Consider the following 27,910-nt stretch of genomic DNA (forward strand, 5'->3'; position numbering starts at 1 on the left):
TACATTTTACATAACGTGATTATGAATAACATACTTGCATACATGTACTGTATGGTGTAACATATGACTGCTTATCAGTTTGGCCCTCCAGCTGGCTTATCAGCATCCAGTAACGCCCTCGCATGCACACGCACACACAAACGCACGCACACACACACATGCACGCACACACACATGCACGCACGCACGCACATACTGTATTAGCACTTGTTCCCTTTGAAAATGTTTTTAAGCAGTGATAACAAAATAGAAATAGAAAATCTTTGTGAATTGAATAGTTATGTGGCAATTATTCAAAATGTAAAGTTCACAGAGGAGGCAAAAATACATCTTTACTTGAGTAGAAGTACAGATACCTGTGTTAAAAAAATACTATGGTAAAAAAAAATTTAAAAGTACTGATTCAACTTTTTTACTCAAGTAAAAGTGAGAAAGTACTCAAAGTAAAAAGCAGCTCTTTGAAGGATATTTCTACCAGCTACGTTTGTGCAAATCTCCTGGAACCTTGTGATATATTAATATAATAATCAAAATAATATTAATATATAACTTTATTTGTGTAGCTCAGTTCAAAAACACAGATATACAAAGTGCTTGACAGTTTAAATAAAAGCCACATGTTCCAACACACGTGAACAGACACATCATCAACCACAGGGTTACACATTCACGTTAACATTGGGTGGCATCGCCAGTAACAATTAGAGAGCTGATCAGAGACGTCACTGCAGTGATGAGGTTTCAGTAGTTCTGATATATAAGCAGGGTCCTGTTTATGAAGAGCTTTATATGGTAAAAAAAAAGGGGGATTGTAAAGCTGATACTCAGAGATGCATGTGAAAAGCCAGCTATGATAATCATGGCAAAGGAAAATGAAGGTGTTTAAAGGTTCCAGATGACCGGATGACAGTAAAGATTTGCTTTGCAATGTTTCTGAGGTGGAGAAAGTCAGACTGGGTTAGCTTAGAAATCTCAGATTCAAAATTCAGTTTTGGTGAAACATGATAACAAGGTTCTTAGCAAATGTTTTGATGTTGCTGGAAAGGAGGGCAATGTACTGACTGACCTCGTTAGAGAAAGTGTCAAACACGAGAACATCAGCTTTACTGACACTGAGATGGAGCAGAGAGAGGTGTTCACTGAGATAGGACAAGCTGCTGAGGAAAGTAAAGCTGTGTGTCATCTACATAGCAAAGGTAAGAGTGTTAAGTGAATAGCCTGAGGGTTATATCTATCTCCCCCTCTCTCTAGGTCATTTTTACTGAAGCTGTTTCCGTGGTGTGGCTTTGTCTGCAACCAGATGGGACTGTACCAAACATACTGTTTACCTCAACTAGCTGAAGGAGCTAATGAGCCAAAATCCGTCATGAAAATCAGCTTAGACTCAGACAACAGAACTGAATGAGAGACTTGGGTTGAAAGGGCACCGACCTGAACAATGACCTGATCCTATTGATTGAAAGTCTTTGCAGTCATTAGAAGCTGTGGCATCAAAGGCCACAAACTGAGGAGTGTGGTTTGTGTTTATTAGCACTGATCAAACTAAAAAAATGAGATGTTCTTGGTTCTTTAATGAGCTTGTTGACTGTGGTTAGTAACTCCCTCATGTGGAGGTTAGAAAGAGTTCTAACTGCAGACACACTTCAGAGGCAGAAGCTTACACAGCACAGTAATTAGATTATTATTAAAATATGGTCAATATGAGACATTTCCATCTGTGCTTTTTATTAAAAAGCATCATGATTTTAAAAAAGGACACTTATTTGTACTTGTTGCAGAGACTGGGCTTCCTTACCTGCGCTCTGACTGTTAAATACCAGGATTGCAGCTGAAAGAATATTAACTAAAACTGTCTTAAATATTTAATTATAGTCCTGCAGGATGTTGTGCTGCTGATAGAGTTGGACAAAGTCTGTTAAGTACTTTTTTCTGACTTTGCTTGCTTGAATATTCATGCAGTGCTTTTAACACTAGACTTTTGTACAGTACTTTTCTTCTTGCACGCACTAATGTCTTGTCTGCAGCAGCCATGTTGCATTCAGACTGTGTTATGAACTTCTCCATATTTTAGCATGTATAATTTTCCCTTCCTGTGCTGTCAGTGCACTTATTCATAATTATAAATGGTCAGAGGGGAAACCGCAAGCTGATAAGCAGCTTTGCTCTTTCTAATTCCCAGATATTTGAAAGATAAACAATTTAGTAAACAAACAACACTGTATTCATTTTGTAACCTTTTGACCCATTTATTTTTATAAATGACATTCTTGGCGTGAGCGTTTTGAGTACATACTACCAGAATTGTCATCAGTGATGATTTGCCTTCGCTGTATTTAACATTTGATTTAATATTGTATTTAATTGACAGACTTACTCCTCAGTGCTGCACTTCTGTGTCTACAGTCTGAATTCTCAGAGATGTTCTTCCCTCTTCCTCCTACTTTCCAGTCCCAGCCTCTCTTCCTTTCCTTTTTATGGATATCTGTTTAACGTCTGTTTTTCAGAGTGAATACTCCGGGGGCTGAAGGGAACCCCAAGAGGAGTAATGGTAAATGGCCTGCATTTGTATAGCGCTTTTCTAGTCCCTAAGGACCCCAAAGCGCTTCACACTACATTCAGTCACCCACACATTCACCCACACATTCACACACACATTCACCCACACATTCACACACACATTCACACACACATTCACACACACATTCACACACTGGTGATGGCAGCTACATTGTAGCCACAGCTGCCCTGGGGCGCACTGACAGAGGCGAGGAGTCCCAGGAGGAGTAATGTCTCATAGTTTGTTTGTTTTTCTAACTGAACTGTTCATTCTGTTCATTTATTGTTCTCATGTAGAAGAACATGCACTAAAGATGCATTTTTATAGCCGTCTACGATGAAGCGTTTACACACAAAACCATAAATGGATTGGAAATACTTGTGCACTCACTCTGCAATCTTGGGGGGAGACATATTTAGCCTCACTTGGTTTTCTGTAGACAGCTGGACCTTCACCTGCTCCTAGTTCTATTGTTGCAGCCTTGATTGCCACAGCTTCAGTGCTGACTCACTCGTCACGTGGCCTTCGTCGATGACAGATGCCTATTCGCTTGTTTTTTCTGAAGTTTCGACGACTTTTTCTCTTTGAAATGTTTTGTGAGGAATTTTTCAGAATCAGAACGGAGCATCTGAGCACAGAGGAAATCTGCTTGTAAATTTAGGATTTTACATTATGCTCATTTTGGAGTCTAATATCCAACTTGTAAATGTAACACCCAGCATTTCATCTAACCTCACAGTAAAAACATTTTCTGTCACATACAAAAGCAAATGAAATCCAAAGAAATTCAGCGAGCGCCTCCTAACCGACTCCCACTGAATCAACTTAAACATATCTGATTTAGCCATGAAAATGATTTGCCTTTTTCTTGTATGAAACTTTATGAAACCTTGTACATAGCTACATACTTTCATCATTTTTAATCTCTCATAACTTCTTAAGTAGAAGATTTGGGCACAAATCATAAAGCCAATCTCTCTTTTGGCTTTAGCAAGAACGAGCACTCAAAGGACATTTTTAAAAACCCAATAAAACACAATACAAATGCTGTAATAGTTTTGATCAGCCGTCTCCACCACATGGTGATATGACCCTTTAAATATACAGAAAAAGCATTATTCAGGATCCACACGGACAAAACCAGACGCAAATCCATCCAAGATCACAAAAGCAGTTTGGCTGTGATATATCTCATAAGGATGATGCTCAAGGTCAGTCATGGAAAACAGGCCTTCATTTCTGGCACTTGCAGTGGATGTAACGTTTGTTTCCCTGTAGATTTAAACAGAGCTTAAATTTGTTTTCCAGCCATGAATACCTTGTATACCTGTCTCCTGTACGTAGAAGTTACAAAGGATCAAAACTTCAGTCAAAAGAATACAGTTGTAAGGCCCTTTAGGATCATTTTAATGGATAGTGGAACGGAAATTGTACAATAATGTTACGTTATTGTACAAAAACCCAGCACATTCTGAGGACATCAACTCTCAGAATGACTGAGACACATGATCACACTAACAGTCTCCTCTCTCTCTCCCATCTTAAAGAGCTCAGAGAAGCAGAGAGATGACTCAGCATCCTCATGACCTCAATAGTATCTCTTCCCTGTTTGTTTCACGATATGCTTGCAGCGCTGCCTTACGTCAAAGAACGGTGACATCAAGATCTATAACAATCTGCATGTGCTACATCAGAGAGGGAGGAGAACGCTCTAGACCACTCTGTTGGTAGTTTAATATTAACTTTATTCTATTTCTATAATTAGCTTTTAAAATGTGCATGGATATGAAAACTGAGCGGCAATGACTAATTTTACACAGTAAAACAATGTGTTTAAACTGGTTAACATGAAAGTACTGCTAGTGATAATACAACTGGTCAGATGGGAACACGTTTCCATAATTCTTGCTTCTCCATGATGTCTTTTATTGTCCGCATTTAACAGTGGAACTACCCGAGATAACTCTGGTCCCACCGGACATATTTAAATGAACTTCTTTCTAACTGGACCAGGCTTTAAAGCACTGCAGCACTAGATGTTATCTCAGTCTTTTATATACAGTCTTTGTTTCCAATATTTTCATGTTGTCACACTTTCGAGTATGAAGGGATGATGAAACACTGTGTTGCATGAGCCCGTGCTTAATTTGCCTCCGTGGTGGGAGGAATGCATCACACCATTTCTTCAGATTTGTCAGCAGCTGTACTCAAGCTGGCAAGGCTCTTTTTTAACTTGAGTCAAAGGTTTTGTCGTGGATTCAGATACAATACGTTGGGAGGGCCCTGAAGTCCACATATTTTCCTCTTGAGCTTATGAAAATATAATAACTTTGCCTTGTGGCATGAAATAGCAACTGATGTTAAACTGTCGGCACAAAGTAGTGAACATGGTCAGCAGTACTTAATGTGGTTGCAGCATTAAGACCATGACAAACAAAACACTATTCCACATCGTTACCATGAGCAACGAGTACTAAGCAGGTTAGGCAGTGGCTCCATGCTGTTGACTCCAGATCCTAAGCCCCCCCCATCTGCAATCTCAACAGAAACTGCAATAGCCAATGAGCAACCTGTTTCACAGTCATACCTGCCCCCCCCCCTCATCACATCGGTTTTGTTTTTCTAAACCAAAACGGCAATATGAACGCATTTCTATGCATTTCCTAGTTAGTTAGTTAGCTAGGACTAATTAGGCAATACTTAGCTGTATATAGTTAGACAACAAAGCCCATTAGTTTTGGCTGGGAGCATGCATTTAGTATCATCGTACTGTCATCATAATAAGCTGTAACAACACTGTAAACTGGTAGCACAATTTCAAGTGTTTATGTTCATCTTAACTACAGACTGTAGTAAAAGTTGGACACAGCCCAATGCATTTGGTTAGTATTTTATGGTCAGCTGCCATCTTGGCACACTATAAAAGTATTCACTCACTCATCCAAATGCACTGATTCCTTCCATTGCCACAGGTGTATAACATCAAGCACCCAGGCATGCAGACTGCAGACTGGGTCCCTGTCAGGGACTAAGACTGCATAGAGCTGCTGCACCCAAGCCTTACATCACCAAACACAAAGCAAAGTGTGGGATGCAGTGGTGTAAAGCATGCTGCCACTGGACTGGACGATCTCTGAAGTGACAAATCAGCTTCTTGCTGGAGTGAATGAGACAAAAAACTAACCTGGAGAGTGTTTGTTTATGTCACTGGGGATGTTTGAACTGGTTTTCTTTATTCATAATATTTCTTTGGACCTTCTGTTGTTTTTATATTTTCATTTTACACCCAGTTATGAACAGCACATGGCAGCCATTTCTTTAAGTGGCTGAAATCATTCATATAGTTCTGTATATACAGCTTGAATCATATCAGCATGAGTGCAGTCTGATAAATATTTGACCAGCTTCCTGTGGGGGGGCTGCGAACTCTCCCACTGCAAAGCCGCGAGGAGAGGAAAACCAGGGAGGAGGGATTTTTATTCTGGGCCAGAAAATCATTAATCGTATCTTAAGGTCATTAAAAACTGGAGCTTACCTCTTAGCATCAAACACACCGACTTGTTTTTAGCACCGATAATAGATCACGACATCGCTCTCTGATTGTAGTGTGATCCAAGAGAATCACCAAACATAATTGGGAAATGTTAAACTTTTATAAGTTTTTTTTAAACCCTGCAAATATTTTATTGAATCAAAGACAACTGCCTTCTCAATCGGATCACACGGGATCCATATTCCCGTTTCCGAAATGTACTGGCAGTCCACAGCCTGAGAATGGTCCCTGTTTTGTGAAGATTTCTAAAGTAAATGTAACACTAAGATTGGACGAATTAGTGAATCAAAGTCAGCCGAATTCACAAGTGCTGCCAACATATTCCTAAAATGCCGAGCACTCTATTTTATTCGATAAATGTGCCATCTGAAACGGCACAAAACTTTAAATCCTGGTGATTCGTAATAGAGTTTGGCGCGTAATTTTTCTTAGCCACGAAAGGCTACAGTACGGCGTGTTTATGGTCTATGGTCTATGCCATCATCTACCGTAGCGCTGATTCACTCCATTATTCAGCTCACCTGGTCAACAGCAGCAAAAGCCCACCAGCATCCTCCACTATGCTCACATTCCGATACCTGAGAGGACAGCGGTCCTCCACACCCAGCGCGAGAACGTCTCCTGAAGGTTAAATACGAGGCAGTATCTTAAGGTACCACAAAACAGACACACCTAGTTCGGATCCTCACCTTCAGCCGGGCAGGCCGGGACACAGCCTGGTCCTCTCACAGTCAGTGTACCTGCCGGTTTTGATAACGTCCCATACTGCAGCCTTGTCTCCGTGTCCTCTGGCCCGAAGGGGACGCTGAGGTTTGCTGTCAGCTGAGGAGAGCAGGATGACAGGAAGCTCGGAGGCATGTGTCCGTGTGCTCCATCGGCAGCCAGTGCTGCAACTTTGAATTTAACCTTTGTGTCTCCAGACAGAGTCCGCTAAGCTGCAGGCTTTATGTGTCTCTTTCTGCTCGTTTAAAGATGTTGTCAGGTGGGGACATGAATATTTGATTTTTCAAAGTCATTTTTCTGATAGACTTTTATTATAGACGTGACTGTTAAGAATAAACTAAAAAAAAAAAGTCGCAGGCTTTAAGTAAAATAAAATGCACATGTTTTTGGGCCATTCAGCCAACAGATAACAGCAGCATCTCTGGGGATGTGAGGACTGAGGAGTTATATCTACAATCTTTGTTTATTGTCCAGCTGGATCACCATGCCTTCTTGTTTTCTATTATATGGTATTCTTCTCATTAGTGCTTTTTAAAATAGACCTAATATGCTTTGTTTGTTGTCATATACAGTGGTATTTGTTATAAGGAACCCCATTAGCTTCCACAACAGTGTTTGCTTCCTTTTTTCTGTCCAGAAATCTAAACCAAAGCTATAAAGTTTGAAGATTCATTTTCTGATCTTGAATATTGCAACTTGTTCCTATGAAAAACTGTTTGCCCCCTTCCTGATTTCCTATTTTTTTCTATGTTTGATCATTTAAATATTAATCATATTTGCTATTTAATTTCTTAGACAACGATAACACAAGTAAACACTAAATTTCTGTAGCCACACCCAGGTCTGATTACTGCACGCCTGTTATTGATCAGGAAATCGCTTACAAAGGACAAAGTGGAGTAGACCAAAAGATCCTGAAAAGCCAGATATCATGACCCAAGGTCATTTAGGAACAAATGAGAAACACGGTAATTGAGATCTCAGTCTGGACGAGATGATAAAGCCCTTTCTAAAGCTGTGGGACTCCAGCAAATGATAGTGAGAGTGATTATCCACAAATGGCCAACACTAGTGATGCGCAAATCAAGCAATGAACCAGTATTGAACCACTTCATGAGTTGTATGGAAAACAGATGAATTCATTAAACGCTTTGTTTCAGTGACATCTAGTGACAAAACAGGGAACAGCAAACAGTGTAATCGTGTGCTGAGTGTAACGAAGGTTTGTGTGAATGATATAAATACAATTTTGGATGAATTGACAGATCAGTTGCTTCTATACAAACAGAGGTGTGATTATGTTCATGGGATTTTTAGATTTTTAATGACAAAAAATATTCTTTCCACTGCTTTTCTTTATTTTCTTGCTGACAACTTCTCCAGCTTTCGAAAACATGTTCACATGGCACTGGGGTGTTACAAAGCGTCTCGTCTTATGTAGCAGAATTGATGATTTTGACTACTTATGTGATTCAAGTGGTCAAGACATCGCGTGTGATTTTCTGCGCTGGAGCAAGCTTTGAGGCGGTGGTTCGAGGAAAATGCAACTTCAAGTTAGAAGCTTGTATCAGAGCATTGGTGTCATGTCATGTCATTCTCTCACACCAACCGGTCGCAGCAGATGGCCCCGCCCCTCCCTGAGCCTGGTTCTGCTGGAGGTTTCTTCCTGTTAAAAGGGAGTTTTTCCTTCCCACTGTCGCCAAAGTGCTGCTCATAGGGGGTCATATGGGTTTTTCTCTGTATCTATGAAGTGCCTTGAGGCGACTTTTGTTGTGATTTGGCGCTATATAAATAAAATTAGAATAGATAGAATTGAATTGAATTGAATGTGGCCATCACAAGAGAAGACATGGAACAGTGGTGAACCTTAATTTTGGTGGCTGACCAAAATGACCCCAAGAGTGCAGCGATCACTGCAAGAGGTCACAAAAGACCGCAGAACAACATCCAGAGAATCGCAGGTCTCATTTGCCTCATCTAAGGTCAGTGTTCATGACTCTACCATAAGAAAGAGACTGGGGGGAATGGCCTGCGTTCTTTTCCAAGACAAAAACCACTGCTGAAAAACTTTCGCCAGAAAACTCTTGATGGTCACCAAGACTGTTGGAAAAATACTCTGTGGACTGACGAGACAAAAGTTGAACTTTTTTGGAAGGTGTGTGTCCCATTACAACTCACTTAAAAGTAACAGAGCATTTCTAAAAAGGAACATCATACTATCAGTAAAATATGGTAATGTGATGGTCTGTGCTATTTTGCTGCCTCAGGACCTGAAAGACTTGCTGTGGTAAATGGAACCATGAAAGGAGAGTGTTCGGCCAACTGTTTGTGACCTCAAACTGAAGCACACTTGGGTTCTGAAGCAGGACAATGATCCAGAACACACCAGCAAGTCCACCTCTGAATGACTTAAGAAAAACTATATGAAGACTTCGGAGTAGCCTAGTCAAAGTCCCGACCAGAATGAGATTCAATTCAATTCAATTCAAAAGGCGCTTTATATTGTACAGTAGATACAGAGAAAAGCCCAACAATCATATGACCCCCTATGAGCAGCACTTTGACGACAGTGGGAAGAAAAAACTCCCTTTTAACAGGAAGAAACTTCCAGCAGAACCAGGCTCAGGAGGGGCGGGGCCATCTGCTGCGGCCGGTTGGTGTGGGAGATGGCGTGACCTTAAAAACACGGTTCAGACTCAAAAATGTGGCTGAATAAAAACAATCATGCATGTAGGTTTGGGGGTTTTTTTTGCCTAATAATAAACACCTTCATTTAAACACTGTATTTTGTGTGTACTTGTGTTATTTTTGTCTTATATTGTAATTTGTTTGATGATTGGAAACATTTGTTTGTGACAAACATCCAAGGAAATCAGGAAGGGAGCAAACACTTTTCACACCACAATATATCCTTTAGATATTACAGTAGACTGCAATGACATGCTAAATATCATACTTATCATATAACAGTGGGGGTGATGCCTGAAGATGGTGAGACTTATTTATTATATCAGTCAGACAGCTCAGGTTTGGGTGGTTTGGAGGCAATGTTAGGGAAGCAAGGCTGAGATGTTTGGGACATGTATGGAGCAGAGATAGTGGATATGTTGGGCAAAGGTTGGAGCTGCCAAACAGGAGTAAAAGAGGAACGCTGCAGAGAATGTTTATGGATGAATGCAAGAGAAAGAGTGAGATGGAGGAAGATAATCCACTGTGGCAACCTTTAAAGGAAGAAGGCATGAAAATAATATACTGTTATTATATAAAATATAATTCAAATAATCAAAGTCGTTTATTTCTTCAGTGTATCATGTCTAAAACATAATTTTCTAATATGACATTGAGCAGATTTCTTTGTATAGGTTTTGTGAAGAGCCTTCATTGGTATCCTTATATTATTTTTTCTCATTTCACTTTCTTGTAAAACAAACAAAAAAACGTCACCTGACTGAACAAACCACAAAAAACTCAACGGCACTTTAATTTTGAAAAGTCGCACCGGAAGTGATATTGAACTTCTGCTAGACCGCTAACTAGCTGGAGTTTGTTGTTCCTTCAGCAATCGCTTCTAGAGTAGCTGTCATTTTCTAGCTTTTCGAGGTTGACACATCGTGTTCTTGTGGTGACCGGAGGTAGAATTTAGCTAGAAAGAAGTCACGCAGTGTGGAACTAAACCTGGTGTATGTGTAGTAGGTACATTTGCAACCTCGCCCATTGGCTAGCTAACGCTAAGCGTTAACCTTGTACGATAACGCTAGTGATCTGCTAACAGTACATAAAGTACAGTTAGCTAACTTAACCAGGCTTGCTGAGCTCAGCCCCTAACAAATTCATTTGAAGTGATGCACTGAGGTATGTTGTCGTCTCGTGATTCTGTATGTGTTTTATTACGGACGCTAAATGCAGTGTCACTAACGTTAGCCGAATCATGTTTCAGTTCCGCTTCTGTCTTAAGGCGTCTGTATTTGTATTGTATTTTTCTGGCCGTCAGAATATATACAGTGCTGTCCGCATTTAACCTATTTTTGTATAAATGAGAGACCTGTCTGTTTACTTTCTTCCTTCAAAAGCGTCGAGCTTTGTTTCGTATACTGTAAATACTTGTTATACTCAGCTGCGTGTCCCAACTCTGCCTGCGTTCATCTTCAGCGGTTCCTCTTGAATTTCGTTGTGATTGCGAAAAATATATTTTACATACATTCATTCTTTTTCCATCACCAAACTGTTGAAACACGGAGTATTGATTGGAAATAATTGACCATTGTTGATTCAACTGTAGGCTTGATGTATGGGGCTATCTGACGCTGCTGCAGTGATATTGCCCTTTTTTGTGTAGGTGTATCTGTTGTTGAACCATCAGGATGGCAGGGTCCCAGTGGGAGCTTCCTCCAGAGCTATGTTGCCGGCCCATGGCATTTGTGGCTTTGACTGGCCTGGATGTGGTATACAATGCTGTGCACCGGGCCATTTGGGATGCCTTCTGTGCCAATCGTCGCGCTGACAGAGTCCCTATCTCTTTCAAAGTGCTACCAGGAGACCACGAGTACCCAAAATGTCGCACTAAGGTGAGCTGCAGCTTGAGAAATCTTTGACAAGTTGAAATTTACACTATATTATATCCCAGTAAAACTCAAACTATTACTTGAATGTCGTTTTCACACTTGCAAATCACAGCATCACTCCTAAAATGTAGGAAAACACTAACCGCTATCAACAATACTGTTTTCTGTGCCTAGCGAACATCATATGAGTGGTACATCCCTAAAGGCATCCTGAAAACCGGCTGGATGAACAAACATTTAAACCTGGTACCTGCTCTTGTAGTCCTGTTCTATGAATTGGACTGGGATGACCCGCAGTGGAAAGAGAAACAGTCTGAATGTGCAACTAAAGTGGAGATTGTTAGGTGGGTGAAATGAAATTTGTGAAATGCCTTTGGGGGTTTTTTTTTCTCGGAAATGTGTAGTGAGTTTTTTCCGTTGTGTGGCATTTGTCTACCTTTAGGACCAGTCTTCAGGGTAGAAACACCAAAGTGGCTGTGGTTTTAATCCAGAAGAAAACTCCTCTGCCTCCAGGTAGAGCCTTCTACAAAATAACAATATGTGCTCATGGCAGCTTTTTTTATTTCACAGTCATGCAAAACAAAACAAACCTGAAACATCTTTGTTTCACAGGAGAGGACCTGGTAGCATCAGAGCGGGCACAAGCTCTCTGCCACGCCTGTGATCTGTCTGGCAAGAGCCTCTTTGTTCTCCCTCACACTGACCACTTAGTGGGCTACATTATAAGGTACCTACAACGACTGAGCCGGTGACCTGATTTAAAGTGAAGATTGTGTTTTCACTGAGCATCTTTTTGGTGTGATTGTAAAGGTTGGAGAACGCGTTCTACGAACATGCTCAGACCTATTATTACACTGAGATTCGGCGTGTCAAATCTCACAAAGAGTTCCTCAACAAGACAACCCACCAGGTATGAATATGTTCTTCATGTTCCTCCATGAGCAGTGAATGGATACATGAAAGGTCTCGAGCTGTTTCTGATCCTTTCGTTTGTTTGTTACACAGCAGCTGTAGGTGCTATGCAAACAATGAATCTATCAAAATGCTCAGTGCACAGCAGAAACTGCACAAACAGGATGCATGCAGGAATTATATCTTTTAAATAATCAGTCGAGCTGTGATGACTCTACGATATTGTTACTGCCCTCTTCTATGCACATCCATTTTTCTGTCATTAGTTCCTCTTCTGCTAACATTAAATTGTCTCAGTTAGGAAGGAGAAGATCACACCAAGTATTCTGTGGTTGGCAGCTTGTCATGTGGCTAATTGAGCAAGCATCGCATCTGATCATCAGACCAGCACTATTTGAAAATGGTAACTCTACAGTCAGAGGTTGTAGACGGACCATTTAGAAACCAGTTAACATGCTGAGTGTGGAATACTGGCTTTTCCTGTTGTCTTCTATGGCCTATGCTGTGGTGCTGCCTGCACTCAGTGAGCTTTTTTTGCATTTCCTGACAGTGCAAGTATGCCTTACACTGTTGGAATAACAGTGAAAACGACACAGGTTAGAAAATGCATTCATGATCTGGCCGGTTACTGAAGTTATTTCGACCCCCTCATACATTATGTGACGGTACCAGACTGAATCCACTTCTTGAGTATCACGTGTTCAGTTTACTCTTACCAGCATTGCTCTGTTGCTTCATTTGTAGCAGCACTCTTGCCTTTTTTTTGTTTTTACTGAATGAAGTAGGCAGCACTCGTTTAATCCATATTAACTAATGATTAAAGAAGAGCTTTATTGATTCATTAAACACTCCTTTGTGTGAGCAAAGCCTAAAGCAAAAAGCCTGAGATCACAAAGAAAGGTGGTATCTGACCAGGGTTTAAGGTTTTGTTGAGCCAGTTAACACAAAGCTGTTTTGAGTTTGATTCCTAGCTCACCCTCGATGTCTCGATTGTAGGAGAACTACCGTATTTCCCGGACTACAAAGCGCACCTGAATATTAGCCGCACAAGCTAAAATCAGGGGAAAATCCTGTTTTGTGCATACATTAGCTGCACCTGACTAAAAGCCGCAGGTGTTTCAATGTTGACTTATCATATGTAAGAGAATCTGCACAAAGCGAATTGTCAGGAAAGAGATGGCTGTTTGGAGACACACCCCTTTTATTAATATTTTGAAAAACAAGTTACGGGTACATATTTGCATAACTTTTTAGGTATATGTACAAGTACTGGTAAATACAAGTACCAAACATGTACTGTGCTTCATAAACGAGTAACAAATGTAGTACATAACAATAACCTACAGCACACCAGAAAAATGGATTCGGCCTACCTTTTAGGCTCAGGTGCAGTGACACGGCTTTAACAAGAAGAAAAGTCAGTCATTCACCATCTTTCTCTTCTTCCTGCACTAAAACCACCAAAGTCCTCTTCTCCAGTGTCGGATAAGAACAGGCTCAGGATGGCTTCGTCCTCCACTCTCCGCTTCTCTCCTTCGTTGTCACTTTCACAACCAAACAAATCCTCGTTGTCAGTGTCAGAGTCGAACACCCTCAGAAGGGCCGTGGCGGTGTCCTCCTCTCCATCATGCAGCAGTCCAGCCCTTCGAAATCCGTTGGTGATCATGGATGTTTTCACACTTTTCCACGCTGTCAGAATCCACCGGTGGAGTTGGGCATAACTTGCTTTTCGCAAGTTTATCGCCGCTCGTCATCCACGCCTCCCGCTGAACGCGTAGCGCTACTTTGAAGTTTGTTTTTCGCGGTACTTGTACGGCACTACGTTGCCTGGCGGATGGACATGTGACCAACATACCACTCTTGAACCCCGATACTGTGTGTCTGATCACATGCCCTTCCACCAGGCAACGTAGTGCCGTACAACAGCGGAACAAACAAAAAAAAACCTCTTACGATATCACAGACATCATGGACAATCCTTAGAAAAGACGCACCTGACTAAAAGCCGCAGAGTTCAAAGCTTGTGCAAAAAGTAGCGGCTTGTAGCCCGACAATTACGGTACTACTATCATGTGACAAAACTTTCCTGGCTCAAAAGATGAAGTCATTGCGTTTGAACAGCTTTCTAATCTCTGTGTTCGCAGCTGCTGTTTGTCAGGCATCAGTTTAAAATCGCTTTCTTCAGTGAACTGAAGCAGGACACCCAAAATGCTCTCAAGTAAGTGCGTGTCCTGAGATTCACAATAGGTGCTAAAACAGATCAACCCTGTAGTCAGCGTCCTAAATAATAGCTGATCAGTTTATCTTGTGTGTTTGTGTCTGCAGGTATTACAGAACTGCCTACAGTCTTGTGCATGAGCTCCGATCACATGAGACCAACATGTTGGAGATCAAAACGATGGCTGGATTCATCAACTACAAGGTACAGTCGTGCTTGTCCTCTGTGTAACTGTTCTTCAGATAAACAGCAGTGGATCTGACTTTGTGTCATATTCATGTCTTTAAATTACTCAACATTAGTAGCGATGTCTGTGCACACGTGTGTCATTTGTGACAAACGACTTGAGCATGAACAGGAACTTGAGCAACTACAAATACACGCTCTTGGCTGCGTGAATTTGTTCCCCACGTGGTGAAGTGTCGGGCCCTCCAGGTAGCAGTTAATGTCAGCTACTGTCGTGGTTGCAGTTCAAGTTAGCGGAGTTGGTGTAAATCCAAAAAGGAGATCAGAGTTTGCCACAAAAACAACCAAGTGCCAAGTAATAGAACAGGGGGCAGATGTTTAGCATAAAAAGCCAACAACAAGGAATGAATCAAACAGTCCTGGTGAACACACTCCCAACCAACGTTCCCTCTAATGTTTCATGTGTCTGAGCGAACACACAAACTCCCTGAGTGGACACTTGGACCACTGTGAGCAACAGCAGACGTGTGCGCTGTGGTCACGCCAGCATCGAATCATCCAAGTTACATGTTTATTAAAATAATCAAATTACAGCATTTATGTTAGACTGTTTTAATTAACTGCTTTATCCCACTTACAATGAAAATTAAAACAAAATCTTGTTCCTGACCTGTGTAGCATGTTAACACTATTGGAAGTAAAAATAACTTGAACTCCAATTTTGAAAACACAACTTTCTTTATTTTCTTTTCTTTTTTTTTTATTTTTTAAATAAAACTCTGACTTGTATTATGAGTCTGTGGTCTGGGAGAGAGTCTGTAACTCCGTCTGCAAAATACAGTAAATAAAGACCAATGTTGGGAAATTAATTATATAGTTACTTCTTCAAAAAAGTAACTGAGTTTTGCAAACAACAAAGTTTTTGCAGCTGTTTACCTAAAAATGCAGCCAAGACGTTTTTTAAATAAACATTTCAAACTATTTACAGAACAATCAGCTGTTCTGCATCAAATCTGATGCCACACAAATGATTTGTGCCACTCCAAAAAATAATTTGTGTCACTATGAGATGAAGGAGAACAACAGCCTGATACCTGCAGGCCTGACAGCAGCAGATGTGTCACTGCTGTAACACCTGTAACACTCAGCAGTCGCCTCATTGTTCACACACACAACAACACTACTGACTACACTACACACTAACTACACACTAACTACACACTAACTACACACTAACTACACAAGATTTGCGCTAAACGTCGCAAATCTCTCACATCTCAAAACACGCCGTCACTCCTAAAACTTCCTCCCTCCCTAAACAACAAATGCCATGTTTTGATTGGTCGACATGGTACATTTTTCGACCAATAAGAAAGGGCGGGGTTTTTTTATTTTGTTTTTGCTCACAGGCTTTCGAGCGTTTTCCTTATAAAACGCTATTTTCACAGTTTCTTCCTGCAGTAAATATAAACAACGACAGTATTCAGGAAGAAAAACAAACATTGCATATATTTTTATCATAACTCTGGTTTTACGTGGCCGATCAACACAATTTAAAAACTGGTATAAAGTCCACACTTTGTCCGTCAGTTGTTCCGTCTGTCCTGCTCACATCTCCAATGGTTGTACACGTCATTAACGTGGCTTCACTCCACATCAGCCGCTTAAATCGCATCATTGGCTGGACTATGCAATAAGGTGGCATCGTTCTAATCAGCCAGTCACTTACTGACTAACACTGCAAAACAGAATTGTTAAAGAATTTATTTTAATTTCATTTCAGGTTAGATTCTTTCTGTGCGCAGAGACGTGTCAGCAGTGCGCAGCTTAGAGGGAACATTGCTCCCAACTATACTATAAACCAAACGGTACTTTTTGTGACACTTCTCCCTTTATGTTTCTCTCCTGTTCTCGGTGTCTGCAGATCTGCCGCCTGTGTTTCCAGCATAACACTCCTCTAGATGCTATAGCCCAGTTCAGAAAGCACATCGACCTGTGTAAGAAGAAGATCGGCAGCGCTGAACTAGCCTTTGAGCACTCTGCGTGGATGTCTAAACAGTGAGATACGCTCATTGGATATGAACACACAGAAATTACACATGTCCATCACCCTCTGTATGGAACAAGATGAAGTGATTAAACCTTATAATAAAAATATGTTAATTGTGAACATGCAAACTCCACAGTGAAAAGGCCCACACCTGTCCTCTAATGAGTGTACATGAACGCAGTAAATTCGACAAAGGACTCATGTTTATTCATAATGCACATCCATACATCGTGTCTGTACGACTTTGCCCCTTCAGGTTCCAGTCATTTGGGGAACTGTTTGATGAAGCTATAAAGTTGGGACTGACTGCAATCCAGACCCAGAACCCTGGATTTTACTACCAGCAGGCTGCGTGCTACAGTCAGGACAGGAAGCAGCTGGCACAGCAGCTCTGTCAGGTGATGGTGGTACAGCTACTGCAACTATGCCTCAATGTACCAGCAACACCAAAGATAGCATCAACTCGCCGCTTTAAAGTGCAACTGAATCGTAACTTCCTTTAGGTTTCTAATGATCATATTACATATAAAACTCAGCTTAATCGTTTTATTGGTCGGTTGTTCTAGGCTGGTGCAAGTTACCCCTCCCCCGACCCTCTGGACACCCAAGGCGCAGGACTGGATTTCTATGGCCAGAGACCTTGGAGACAGGGACAACAGAGTATGTTGACATGGAATACACAACACTGCTGGCCTCACTGTGTTAATGTTCATTACTGCTTCATTCACAAATTCACACAACAGTGCTTGTGCAGTATTATGTACGGTAGCTGAGACTTGACAGTATGTGATTAAGCTGTTTTGAGTTTCTACATTTGGCCATATTTTGTTTACATTTCCTTTATCTTGTTGTGAGGACACGTGTACACAGCCCTATGGTAAAGGTCAACAGCTGGCTTCTCTGAAGTAAAGAGCACACTTTAATTAGCTGTTAGGTCCTGAGTGATCTTGTCTAAATCTTTTATTGTGGTCACGTGTAACACATCCAACGTGCTTTTAGAAAGCTTATGAGAGGACCCTTCTGCTGTCTGATGCTGCGTGTACCTCTACTTCTAATTGAAACCTTCCAAAATGAACCTTAATGTCAAGTTTGTTCAGTAATTACGTCTGTATCACTTCACTTCCAGGTATTGATCCTCCAGATGCTGAAAAAGAGAAGACGGGGATTCTGGCTCTGCAGGTTAAAGAGAGAGATGTACCACATTCTGTAAGAGCACACAGCAATATTTTACTGCTTTAGTCCTGCTTATTTAAACAAAAATCATTGTTATTAATGACACACACCCTCAGCCTGACATATGAAGCTAAACTAGCCTATTTGTAACATGCCAGTGATGTTTAGTAATGGTAGCTGATAAAATCATTTGAAAATGACCAGCTTGGTTTGTGAAGTAGCTTAAAATGTAGAGTTTGTTGTTCTGGGAGCTGATCATTTGTTTATGTTAGTGATACGATGATGTTGCTCGTTAAAAGGGAGACACTGACATCCTTTCATCGTGCATCCTTCACACGCCCACAGAAGTCAGTGTGCAGCCTTTTAAAAGGTTCAGACATTATTGGGAAAAGTGGTTGATCCATGAGAAAATGTTACCTAAAGGTACAGTTGGTCGTCTGAAATCAGGTGAAGCGCACTTTGGGTTCGATTATTGAGTTTTTCAGAACGCCAATCCCTATAAAGATCTGTGATTGGTTTGTTTTCTACAACAGCAGCTTTTCTTGGTACTATTGAAGATACTCAAAGGTGTAGAATTCTTAAATACAGCAAGAAAAATGTAGAAATTGTGTGTTTTTGTGTTGCGGGAATCTAAATGTGTTGGCACATCGTATGCTGAGGTCCTGTTTGTACAGAGAAAATGATAGGCTGCTCTGTATGTGACGCATTATCCCAGCTAGAGCAGAAAATGCTTTACACAGAGACATGAACATTCAGCTTTGATTCTTTGTTGTGTCATTCTCATAATTGTGTTTACTTCTAGTTCCTGTCAGGTTGAATTAAACACGATACCTCTGGTGTCTCTGCCCCTGCAGGAGCTGATAATAGCACTTCTCAGCAACGCCGTCGCCCAGTTTAAGAAGTACAAGTGTCCTCGAATGAAGAGCCACCTCAGTGCGTATGATTAGCATTTTATAGTCGCTGGGTTACCTTCTTACAGGTGGACATGTTCCAATCCCTGTAGTATATAAAGAACATCGACACTGTGGTGATTTTTTTAATATGACCACTAGGGCTGCCACAAATGATTATTTTGATAGTCGACTAGTCACCGATTATTTTTGCGATTAGTCACTAATCAGATCATCATCCATTTTGACCTAAAACGTACAGCTTATTGCACCAGCAGCATCTGCTCTTATATAACTATCATTAGCTTACAGCTTTAAGTGTTTAAGGTATGTGCTAACTAAAAATAAAGACAAGATGATAGTTTGTTAAATTTTAATGAAATTTGCAGATTGTTTCGGTGAAGTTTAATAAACTCCTTGCTATCTAAAATATAACAGGACACCGGAGTATATTCTCCAGCATCTCACACTTCTGATAATCAGCTGTCAGCTTGATGTTTATTCAGCTGTGTAAAAACTATAACTTTAATCTCAGCCAAACCGATTTACTCAGGAACAAATAAAATACTAAAAAAAAGCCAAACAATAACATTTTTAAGTTATCTAAGTGACTTATATATCATGTTTAACCTGAGTAGCAAAAGACGGCGGTGGGTTTGAAAACGATTTGCCGGGAGTCCGGTGTTCTCACGGCTCTAGTGAGCCTAGCCCCCGGCTAGCTATCGAGCTAGTGGGTAACAGACGTCTTCGAAAACGTCGGAGCGCTTTTGAAAATATGTGGTGTCTTGATAAACTGAGCAGATATTTGAGGTTTACACAGCTACATTCTCGCCTGAAAATATGTTAAACGTTTATTTTGTGACCCAGAAAGAATAATAAGAGTAATATTAAAGCTAACTAGCTGCCGCCATTGTTGGAAACTGAGCTGGGCTGCGCTGTGAATTCTGGGACAGAGCTACTTCTTCTTCTTCGGGGTTTAACGGCAGCTGGCATCCTTGTACATGCAGTGCTGCCATCTTCTGTTTCAGTCCGTTATTACACTCTTAAATCCTACTACTTATTCCTGCGTCTTTTGTGAGCTTACAAAGCTTCAAACGACGCGTCGACTATTAAATCAGTCGTCGACGATTTTGATAGTCGACGTAATCGTGACTAGTCGACTAATCGTGGCAGCCCTAATGACCATGTTGCAGTTCGCAGCTGTTGTGTTACAGGTTTTTTTATTTGCGCTTTGTGTTGTTTCACCTCGTCTCACTGTGTGTATCTTTTGTAGTGGTGCAGATGGGAGAGGAATACTACCATGCAAAAGACTACACCAAGGCGCTGAAGTAAGTGAGACACAGCTTTTCCAAGTTACATCCCACTTTTATTTTGATATAGAAGCTGAGAGCGGGACACGTCACACCCAGAATCTCACAAATTCATCACACGAGGGGAACAGAACTTTTTACCTCTCAATCTTAGAAAGCAGGCTGTGTGAAGAATTGTGTGTTTCATTTGTGTGTGTTTTCTTATCAGGCTGTTGGACTATGTGATGTGTGACTATCGCACAGAGCGATGGTGGGGTCTCCTGACAGCCATATTGACCACAGCTCTACGCTGTGCTTATCTGATGGCTAGTATTAAGGACTACGTTATCTACTGTATGGAGCTGCTGGGCCGAGGTGAGAAAAAGACGGAACTGAAAACTCTACGACAAAACATCAGGAATAGTTAAAGAACAAAAGATGCCAAATAAAACACAATCATTTAATCTGTGGGGTGGTGTTAGAAACTGCTGCTGACACTTTTCCTTCTTTTGTTTAGCAGCTCTGAACATTGCGTTTGGTAAATCTGAGAAATTTGTTGCAACTGTCCAAGGATGTTTAAAATATCAAACATGACGTTTGAGTGGAAAACTGAATAATATCAGATCAGAAGACTCACGCTGATCTTGTCTTTTAGCTTCCACCCTCAAGGAGGAGCAAAAGTCAAGGATTGAGAGGAATCTCATCAAAGTCCTCACGGTGAGCTGAAGGTTTCCACCAATCTAATAATCATGTTGTGGATTTCAAACGTTAATATAATTGTAGTGTGTTTCGTAGGAATGAAATGCTTAAAAGCTGCAGTTTGTAGCTGTGTTGTAAAGCTCAGAGTAGCTAAGCAGAGGTCAAGTCAAAATTGATGCATCCACATATTTTAATTTCCAGAACGAGGTCCCAGATGCTGAGCCGGAGTGTGATCCGTCTTCTGTCACTGCTGCCAGGTCTTTGTGGAATGACCGCATGGCTTTGGCTGGATCGAACGAACTAACTATAGAAGTGCAAGACTACATCCCATTCAGTTAGTAAACACACGATTCGCTCAAAACAGGGTTTTAGTTCCTCTTTTATCGTTTACATGGCAGGAAGAAAAGGTGCATGCTGACGAACGATACTGGGTTTAGTATAAACTGAGATCCTTCTTAAGTAATAAGTTGATGCAGCATTCTTCTGTATCTCTTTATAAATGGGTTATATTAGCTGTCCTTTGTTTCTTACTCCAGTCCAGTGTAAAGCCAAATTCCAGTCTCCCAGTTTCCACGTGGACCAGCCTGTCCAACTGCAGGTCTTCCTCCGAGCTGACTGCCCTCATCCCGTGTCTTTCAGCAAGCTAGCTGTCAGCCTCAGTAACCAGGTACGTGCTGTTTGTATCTCTACCTCCAGGTGTGATGTCAGCTTGGAGCGCTTTGTCTGTACAGCGTCCCACAAAAGCAGCTTCAGGTGAGCTGGTGTGCACTCAGTCCACACAAACTGAGCACATTCAGGCTACGTCCACACGTACACGGGTATTTTTGAAAACTGAGATTTTCCGTTTTCGTTTTAAAAAATAACCCCGTCCACACTTAAAGGCAGAAATGAAGGAAAACGCTGCTAGGAACATGCCAAAGCAGCAGGTGGCGCTATATTCCTAACCGTGTAGAAATGTTGGCCAATCAGAAGTCTAGAAGCCTCGGTGGGAAAAAGTAAACAAAGCTGGGGCATAGAAGCAGAACCGAGTCGTATGTGTGGAGGGACAGTAACTGTGTGTGTATATGTAAGCATTTAAACACTGCAGAGAGAACAATTAACAGTAACAGTATTGTAGAAATTCATTTCACCGAAACAATAACGTGGCGCACAGTGTGACGTCAAAAAAGGCGCACACCTTTGACGCTGCGTTTTCTCCGTTTTTCTCATCCACACGTAAATGCAAAAACTGAGTTTTTAGAAATCTCCGTTTTCAGTGACCGAAAACGCCGTTTACGTGTGGACGAAAGGTGCAAACGCATAGAAAAATCTGTGTTTTCAAAAATACCCGGGTACGTGTGGACGTAGCCTTGGTCTTGTGTTTATTTACTTCTGTAATTATCAGTATCTATGTTGCATGGTCACCATGGTTAGTTCAAAAACGTCTGCAGTAATCAACCCAGACTCGTTCATGTTCACCTCGTTTTAGTTCAGACAGCTGTGACTGAAATAACAAACCTTATGTTCACTGTTCTTCATGGTTATACTGCAGTAGCTTAGCTTCCTGTCCCTGAGCCATAAAACACTGATGGGTATTGTATGTGACGTATGAAGGTGTTTTTGTTTATTAGGAGTATAACCAGTGGTGTGTGGCAGAGTGGTCGGGCCAGGAGGCCATGAGTCTATTACCAGGAAAAACCACCTGCTACAACTTCAGTTTTGTGGCAAAAACCGAAGATGTTGGTAAGAAGATCGAGGTAAGGAGAAGTTTTTGTTTGTGATTGCGAGAGAGAGACATGGATAGAAACATTGATTAATATGTGTGTTGTTATAGATGACGGGTATCGAGGTGATGCTGGGTGGCGACGGTGGTCGCTGTGTGTTTGTGAGCTGGAGAGGAGCAGGTGGAGACGCTGCGTCTGCACAGGAAGCCTTGCAGGCCAGCAGGTGTTCACGGCGTTGGGGCCGTAACATCGAAGCACGTCAGGAGCTGGACTGGGACAGCCTGACCGTGCAGCACAGCACCATGTGAGTCAGAAAACGCCGTTACCGACCCGTCAGTTTGAGCAGTGTCCGTGCTGGGATCGAATCAACAGAAATGCTTCTTGTGTTTAGGATCATCTCCAGAGTCCCAAAGATCTCTGTTCAGCTGAGCCACCAGCCGCCTGCGCTCACCAATGAAATGTACTGCATCAAGCTGACTGTCCAATCACAGGAGGAGGCCATGGCTAAAGATGTTAAATTAACTGCTGGCCTCAAACCAGGTACATCGGTAATGTAACTGTTTCAATAACATACAGCAGCATACGAATGCTAATTTAGCGTTTGTCCTGGTTTGCTTGTTCAGGTCAGGATGCCAATCTAGGCCAGACCACTCACGTGACACTTGACGGATCGAAGTTTTGCGATGACAGCGCGCCTTCTTTGCTCCCCGATGTGCCTCTGGGAGAGCTGAACCCGGGTGAAAAGGTGAGTCAATTCAGCATACCACGCAAAACGCCAACACTGTCAGGTTCTTCACAGCAAGAGAAGAAATGTGAGTTTGTGAGCTGTGTGTTTGCCTCTAGCTGGAGAAATGCGTGTATGTCAAGTGTGTATCAACCGGACCCAGGGTCTTCTTGTTCCACGTGGCCTACGCCATCGACACCACCGTAGAAGGACGACAGATTATGTGCAAGTGTCACAAGGTAGAAAGCTCGTCTGACCCACACAGCTAACAGACGGCTCAGCGATAAACAGATGCTAACATTTGTTTTCCTGCTTTACACCTCTCTTTTTTCTTCTTCTCCAGGATGAGACGGTAACCATAGAGACACTTGTTCCATTTGAGGTTTCGGTCAAGTTTGTGTCCACCAAGGTTTGTATTTAGTTTTTATTTTAGCTTGGACTTTACTAATAGTCAGGGAGGTGTGAGGGGATCTTTAAGGGGGCAAGGCTAGAGGGCACAAGCTTAATATCATAAAATACAAAAGCGGGAAATGAGAAACATCCAGATTTGTCTGATTACATTTACATTAGAGTAAGGCTACGTCCACACGTACACGGGTATTTTTGAAAACGGAGATTTTCCGTTTTCGTTTTAAAAAATAATCCCGTCCACACGTAAAGGCAGAAATGAAGGAAAACGCTGCTAGGAACATGCCAAAGCAGCAGGTGGCGCTATATTCCTAACCGTGCAGAAATGTTGGCCAATCAGAAGTCTAGAAGCCTCGGTGGGAAAAAGTAAACAAAGCTGGGGCATAGAAGCAGAACCGAGTCGTATGTGTGGAGGGACAGTAACTGTGTGTGTATATGTAAGCATTTAAACACTGCAGAGAGAACAATTAACAGTATTGTAGAAATTCATTTCACCGAAACAATAACGTGGCGCACAGTGTGACGTCAAAGAAGGCGCACACCTTTGACGCTGCGTTTTCTCCGTTTTTCTCGTCCACACATAAATGCAAAAATGGAGTTTTCAAAAATATCCACCCTGGCCGGAGTTTTTAAAAATCTCTGTGTTCAGTGACCGAAAACGCCGTTTACGTGTGGACGAAAGATGCAAACGCATAGAAAAATCTGCGTTTTCAAAAATACCCGGGTACGTGTGGACGTAGCCTAAGTTAGCATACACCTACCTCAACAAGCTGTTTGTATGACAGCTGCTTTTAGAATTAGAATCAAATTATGTGGAGAAAAACTGAAACAGACAAACACTGCAAGTACAAATAAGTAAGAAAAAGGTTAAAGTGAAGAGAAAAGCAGGAGCTTTGGTTTGCATTCGATTAAATAAATTTCACCTGTTAAAGTACGATAATGAGTCTTTTTATAGTAAGTCTAATAAAAAGTATTATTATTGTCTCTGCTTCTGTGTGCTGCTGCAGTTTGAGCCATTGGACCGAGTGTCAGTGGACATTCCCTTTCTCCTAATGACCGACATTGTGTCGTCGTCTCCGTGGCCTCTCCTCCTGACTTCCTCTTCTCTGCAGCTTCTTACTGTGACCAGTAACACACCGCAGCTTCGGTCACAGTTACAGGAAGGTACCCGATTACTTTAAATAGTTACCTAAAATTTCCTGTTTAAATTTATCGCTGAAAAGTAAAAAGTGTGTGCTCGTGTTCAGTTGTTCTACAAACAGGGGAGTGTGCCAGTGAGTGTTTCTGTCTCCGATGCCCGCCACAGACCAACGTCAATAACACGGTGGCTACAGGACAGTACCTAATATCATGGAGGAGGTACGTACACGTTAATGGAGGCTGTGACATGCTGCTGCTGGGTTTTCAGAGGGCTTGAACAGACTTCTAAAACTCTGTTTGACAGAAACTCCTCCAGTCCAGACGGTCCTCTCATCCAGACTATAGTTAGTCTGCCTCATGTGGTCCTGGAGATGGTGCCTCTGTACATCCACGCTGGTCAGTATGCAAGCATCGCATGCACAGTGTTCCTGATTTTACAGATAATATTCCAATTCGGGCTGGGCGATATGGCCTAAAATTCATATCACGATATAATTTGAAGCATGTGCGGTAACGATATATATCATGATATATTCTTTTCTTCTGTATAACGTATTTTCCGCACTATAAGGCTTAAAATCCTTTAATTTTCTCAAAAATCGAGAGTGTTCCTTATGTATGAATTCTGGTTGTGCTTACTGACCTCGAACCGATTTTGGCTGCAGAAATCTGTTAAAAAATGTTTTAGTACAACTTTGGTAAGCCGCACTGCTTGATGGATTGTCAGAGCATTACGGCTGCCGTAGTGAGGAGCTTCACGGAGTAATCTGGGTCCAAAACTCCGTCAGATTCAGGTCCCAAAGTCAAAGAACACCGAGAGTTAAAAACGGTCTAAATTCTTTCATCTTTAATAAAATCGTCAGCGTTGCTGCTTTACCAGGTGTAACAATTAAGTTTAACATCCATGAAAACAGAATTTGTTAAATTTAACAGAGTTAGAAGTTAACAGGAAGTTAGCTCGCTAGCTTCCACCTAAACATTTCATACCATGTTCTGACTGAGAGATTTCTGAAACTAATTCAAACGTACAGCTTTGTTATCACTTCCAACATAAATGAAGACAGAAAACTAAACAGCAGTGACGTTTGCAGGGTTACTGAAGTTGGACTACCTGGTATATAATGCTGTGCTACGTGATTGCTAGCGACACAGCTATGTTAGCATAACATTAGCACAGTGAAGCTGGAGGATGAACGCCAACTTTTTTCCACTTGATAAAAGTTAACGTGAGGGATTCTGGTGGTCAGGGACAAATGCAATCGCATAGCAGGATGCTGTACACGGGCCAAACGTCAGTCAGGAGAACAACTGAGATTATTCATCCACAATACGAGGTTAGTTATTAATATACTGCAACAACATGGGAACAGAGCAGCTGCGAGAGAATTCAACATTAATGAATCAATGTTACGGAAGTGGAGGAAGTGCAGTTTTTGGCTTTCCCCATATTTCAAAAGTGCTTCATCTCTTTGCTTTGACTGTCGGCATAATATGCAGATGATAATGGTTGTAGCCGCTGCGATGCTTTTGACCAAAACAGGCGCAGCTTGATGACATCATCAACATGCGCTATCGCGATAGAGTGATATAGTCAAAATCTCTATCGTTGGCCAAATTTATATCGTTTCTATCGCCCACCCCTAATTCCAATACACTACGTAGAATTCAAGAAATGTTCTCATTATTTGCATTTGCTATTGTGAAAGATGTTAACCTCTGTTGGCTGTTGGTGGTGTCACATTGTTGTGTTTTGATGTTTTTGGCTATAGATTTACCGTCATTCGGGCGAGTCAGGGAGTCTCTTCCTGTGCGTTACCACATAGAGAACAGAACGGCTCTGGTGCAGGAGGTGGAGATGGCCGTGGAACCATCCGATGCCTTCATGTTTTCTGGTCTCAAACAGGTACAGCTGCGCCGCCTGTAGGAATCGTGGGGGGCGGGTCATATTGATGGACAGTTTTGGTGATGTCATCGTGCTTCATCAGTACTGAAAATCTGATTTTCATGCAGCACTTGCATGTGTGTGTTTTCTATCTATCTGTAAATATAAAACTGTGTGTGTGTGTGTGTGTGTGTGTGTGTGTGTGTGTGTGTGTGTGTGTGTGTGTGTGTGTGTGTGTGTGTGTGTGTAGGTGCGTCTCCGTATCCTCCCCAGTTCAGAGCAGGAGATGCTGTATAACTACTATCCACTGATGGCTGGTTACCAAACACTACCACAGCTCAACATCAGCCTGCCACGTTGCCCCAACTTCGGTACTCAAGCCCTGAAACGCTTCCTGCCCCAGCGAATCTTCGTCAAGGTAACACACATAGAAACCCATAAACACCAAGGTAACCGTGGAGATGTTTTCTTTGTTGGGCTGAAGCATCGTTTCTTTCTCCACAGCCTCAGGGTCGACAGCTGGATGACTCCATTGCTGCAGCTTGAGGAGAAAATGAAAGTGTTTCTTGTAAATACAAAGAAAAAGCAGCATTGTGTGCTGCAGGTTGTTCTAGATGTATGATACCACAGAGATTGACATTATTGACACTATTTGCTTAGATCATCTGTTGACCAAACACCAGCAAGCATCGAGCACCAATGATCATTTAACAGCTAAGATCGTGTGTGAATCTGATGTGAGCTTTATGGACATTTGAGGAAAGTTTAATATATGAATAGGATGTGATGAAGATTTGATTAAACTGAAGTGATTGAAACCTGCTGTGTCTACAACCGTGAAAGTGTGAGACAATTGTACATACTTAAAAATGTCTGCATTATATCGATGAAGTTGAGGGTCATAATGTTCAGAAGTGGGAAAAGGCTTAGTTGGTACTGAAAGACGGTATAGAAAAGATAGACATCTGTCGCTATTGCCCATTTTCTTTTGGTTCATGGATTTTAAGCACTAGTAAAGTGATCAGGTAACAATAGGGCCCGAGACTGAGTCTGAGACACACGGGTACCAGCTCATTTTTGCTTCTTAGTTCTTAGACTAGTTTAGAAGAGACATATTTATAATTCAGTAAAAAAATTAAAATACTTTTAATTGGCCAATAAAGGAATTGCAGTTTTTTCCACATTAAGTTTAATAATTCACTGAAGCTTGTTGGCTGGTTCAAAAATGGCAGGTTGTTAAC

At 41.5% G+C, this 27,910-nt stretch overlaps 1 protein-coding gene across 2 annotated transcripts; it reads left to right on the forward strand.

Annotated features, from left to right (window-relative positions):
* The first annotated feature begins 10,337 nt into the window (after positions 1-10,337).
* Positions 10,338-27,487, forward strand: trappc11 (trafficking protein particle complex subunit 11). Of its 2 annotated transcripts, none has more exons than XM_087846003.1 (30): positions 10,338-10,685; positions 11,170-11,398; positions 11,570-11,739; positions 11,838-11,908; positions 12,008-12,122; positions 12,206-12,305; positions 14,452-14,525; positions 14,633-14,729; positions 16,636-16,769; positions 17,018-17,159; positions 17,328-17,421; positions 17,888-17,967; positions 18,789-18,867; positions 20,098-20,152; positions 20,343-20,488; positions 20,769-20,830; positions 21,014-21,146; positions 21,349-21,479; positions 22,423-22,548; positions 22,626-22,819; positions 22,907-23,055; positions 23,139-23,260; positions 23,359-23,478; positions 23,583-23,648; positions 24,655-24,811; positions 24,895-25,006; positions 25,092-25,183; positions 26,557-26,690; positions 26,920-27,087; positions 27,174-27,487. In XM_087846003.1, exons 2-30 carry the CDS (start codon positions 11,195-11,197, stop codon positions 27,213-27,215), a joined length of 3,369 nt encoding a protein of 1,122 aa, XP_087702129.1. In that variant the 5' UTR covers positions 10,338-10,685; positions 11,170-11,194; the 3' UTR covers positions 27,216-27,487. The 2 variants fall into 2 exon arrangements, with proteins under 2 accessions (XP_087702129.1, XP_087702134.1); XM_087846008.1 differs by having other exon boundaries at positions 10,338-10,526.
* The last annotated feature ends 423 nt before the right edge of the window (positions 27,488-27,910 follow it).

Source organism: Neolamprologus brichardi, chromosome 2, assembly GCF_056152115.1.
Source record: "Neolamprologus brichardi isolate AB-2024 chromosome 2, ASM5615211v1, whole genome shotgun sequence".
In the NCBI taxonomy this organism is placed as follows: domain Eukaryota; kingdom Metazoa; phylum Chordata; class Actinopteri; order Cichliformes; family Cichlidae; genus Neolamprologus; species Neolamprologus brichardi.

Excerpts from the sequence above, each read along its gene's own strand:
- trappc11 (XM_087846003.1), top strand. The coding sequence starts at position 11,195 with ATGGCAGGGTCCCAGTGGGAGCTTCCTCCAGAGCTATGTTGCCGGCCC. Across the intron at positions 12,306-14,451 it reads TCAACAAGACAACCCACCAG|CTGCTGTTTGTCAGGCATCA; the intron begins GTATGAATATGT and ends CTGTGTTCGCAG. Across the intron at positions 21,147-21,348 it reads GCAAGACTACATCCCATTCA|TCCAGTGTAAAGCCAAATTC; the intron begins GTTAGTAAACAC and ends TTCTTACTCCAG.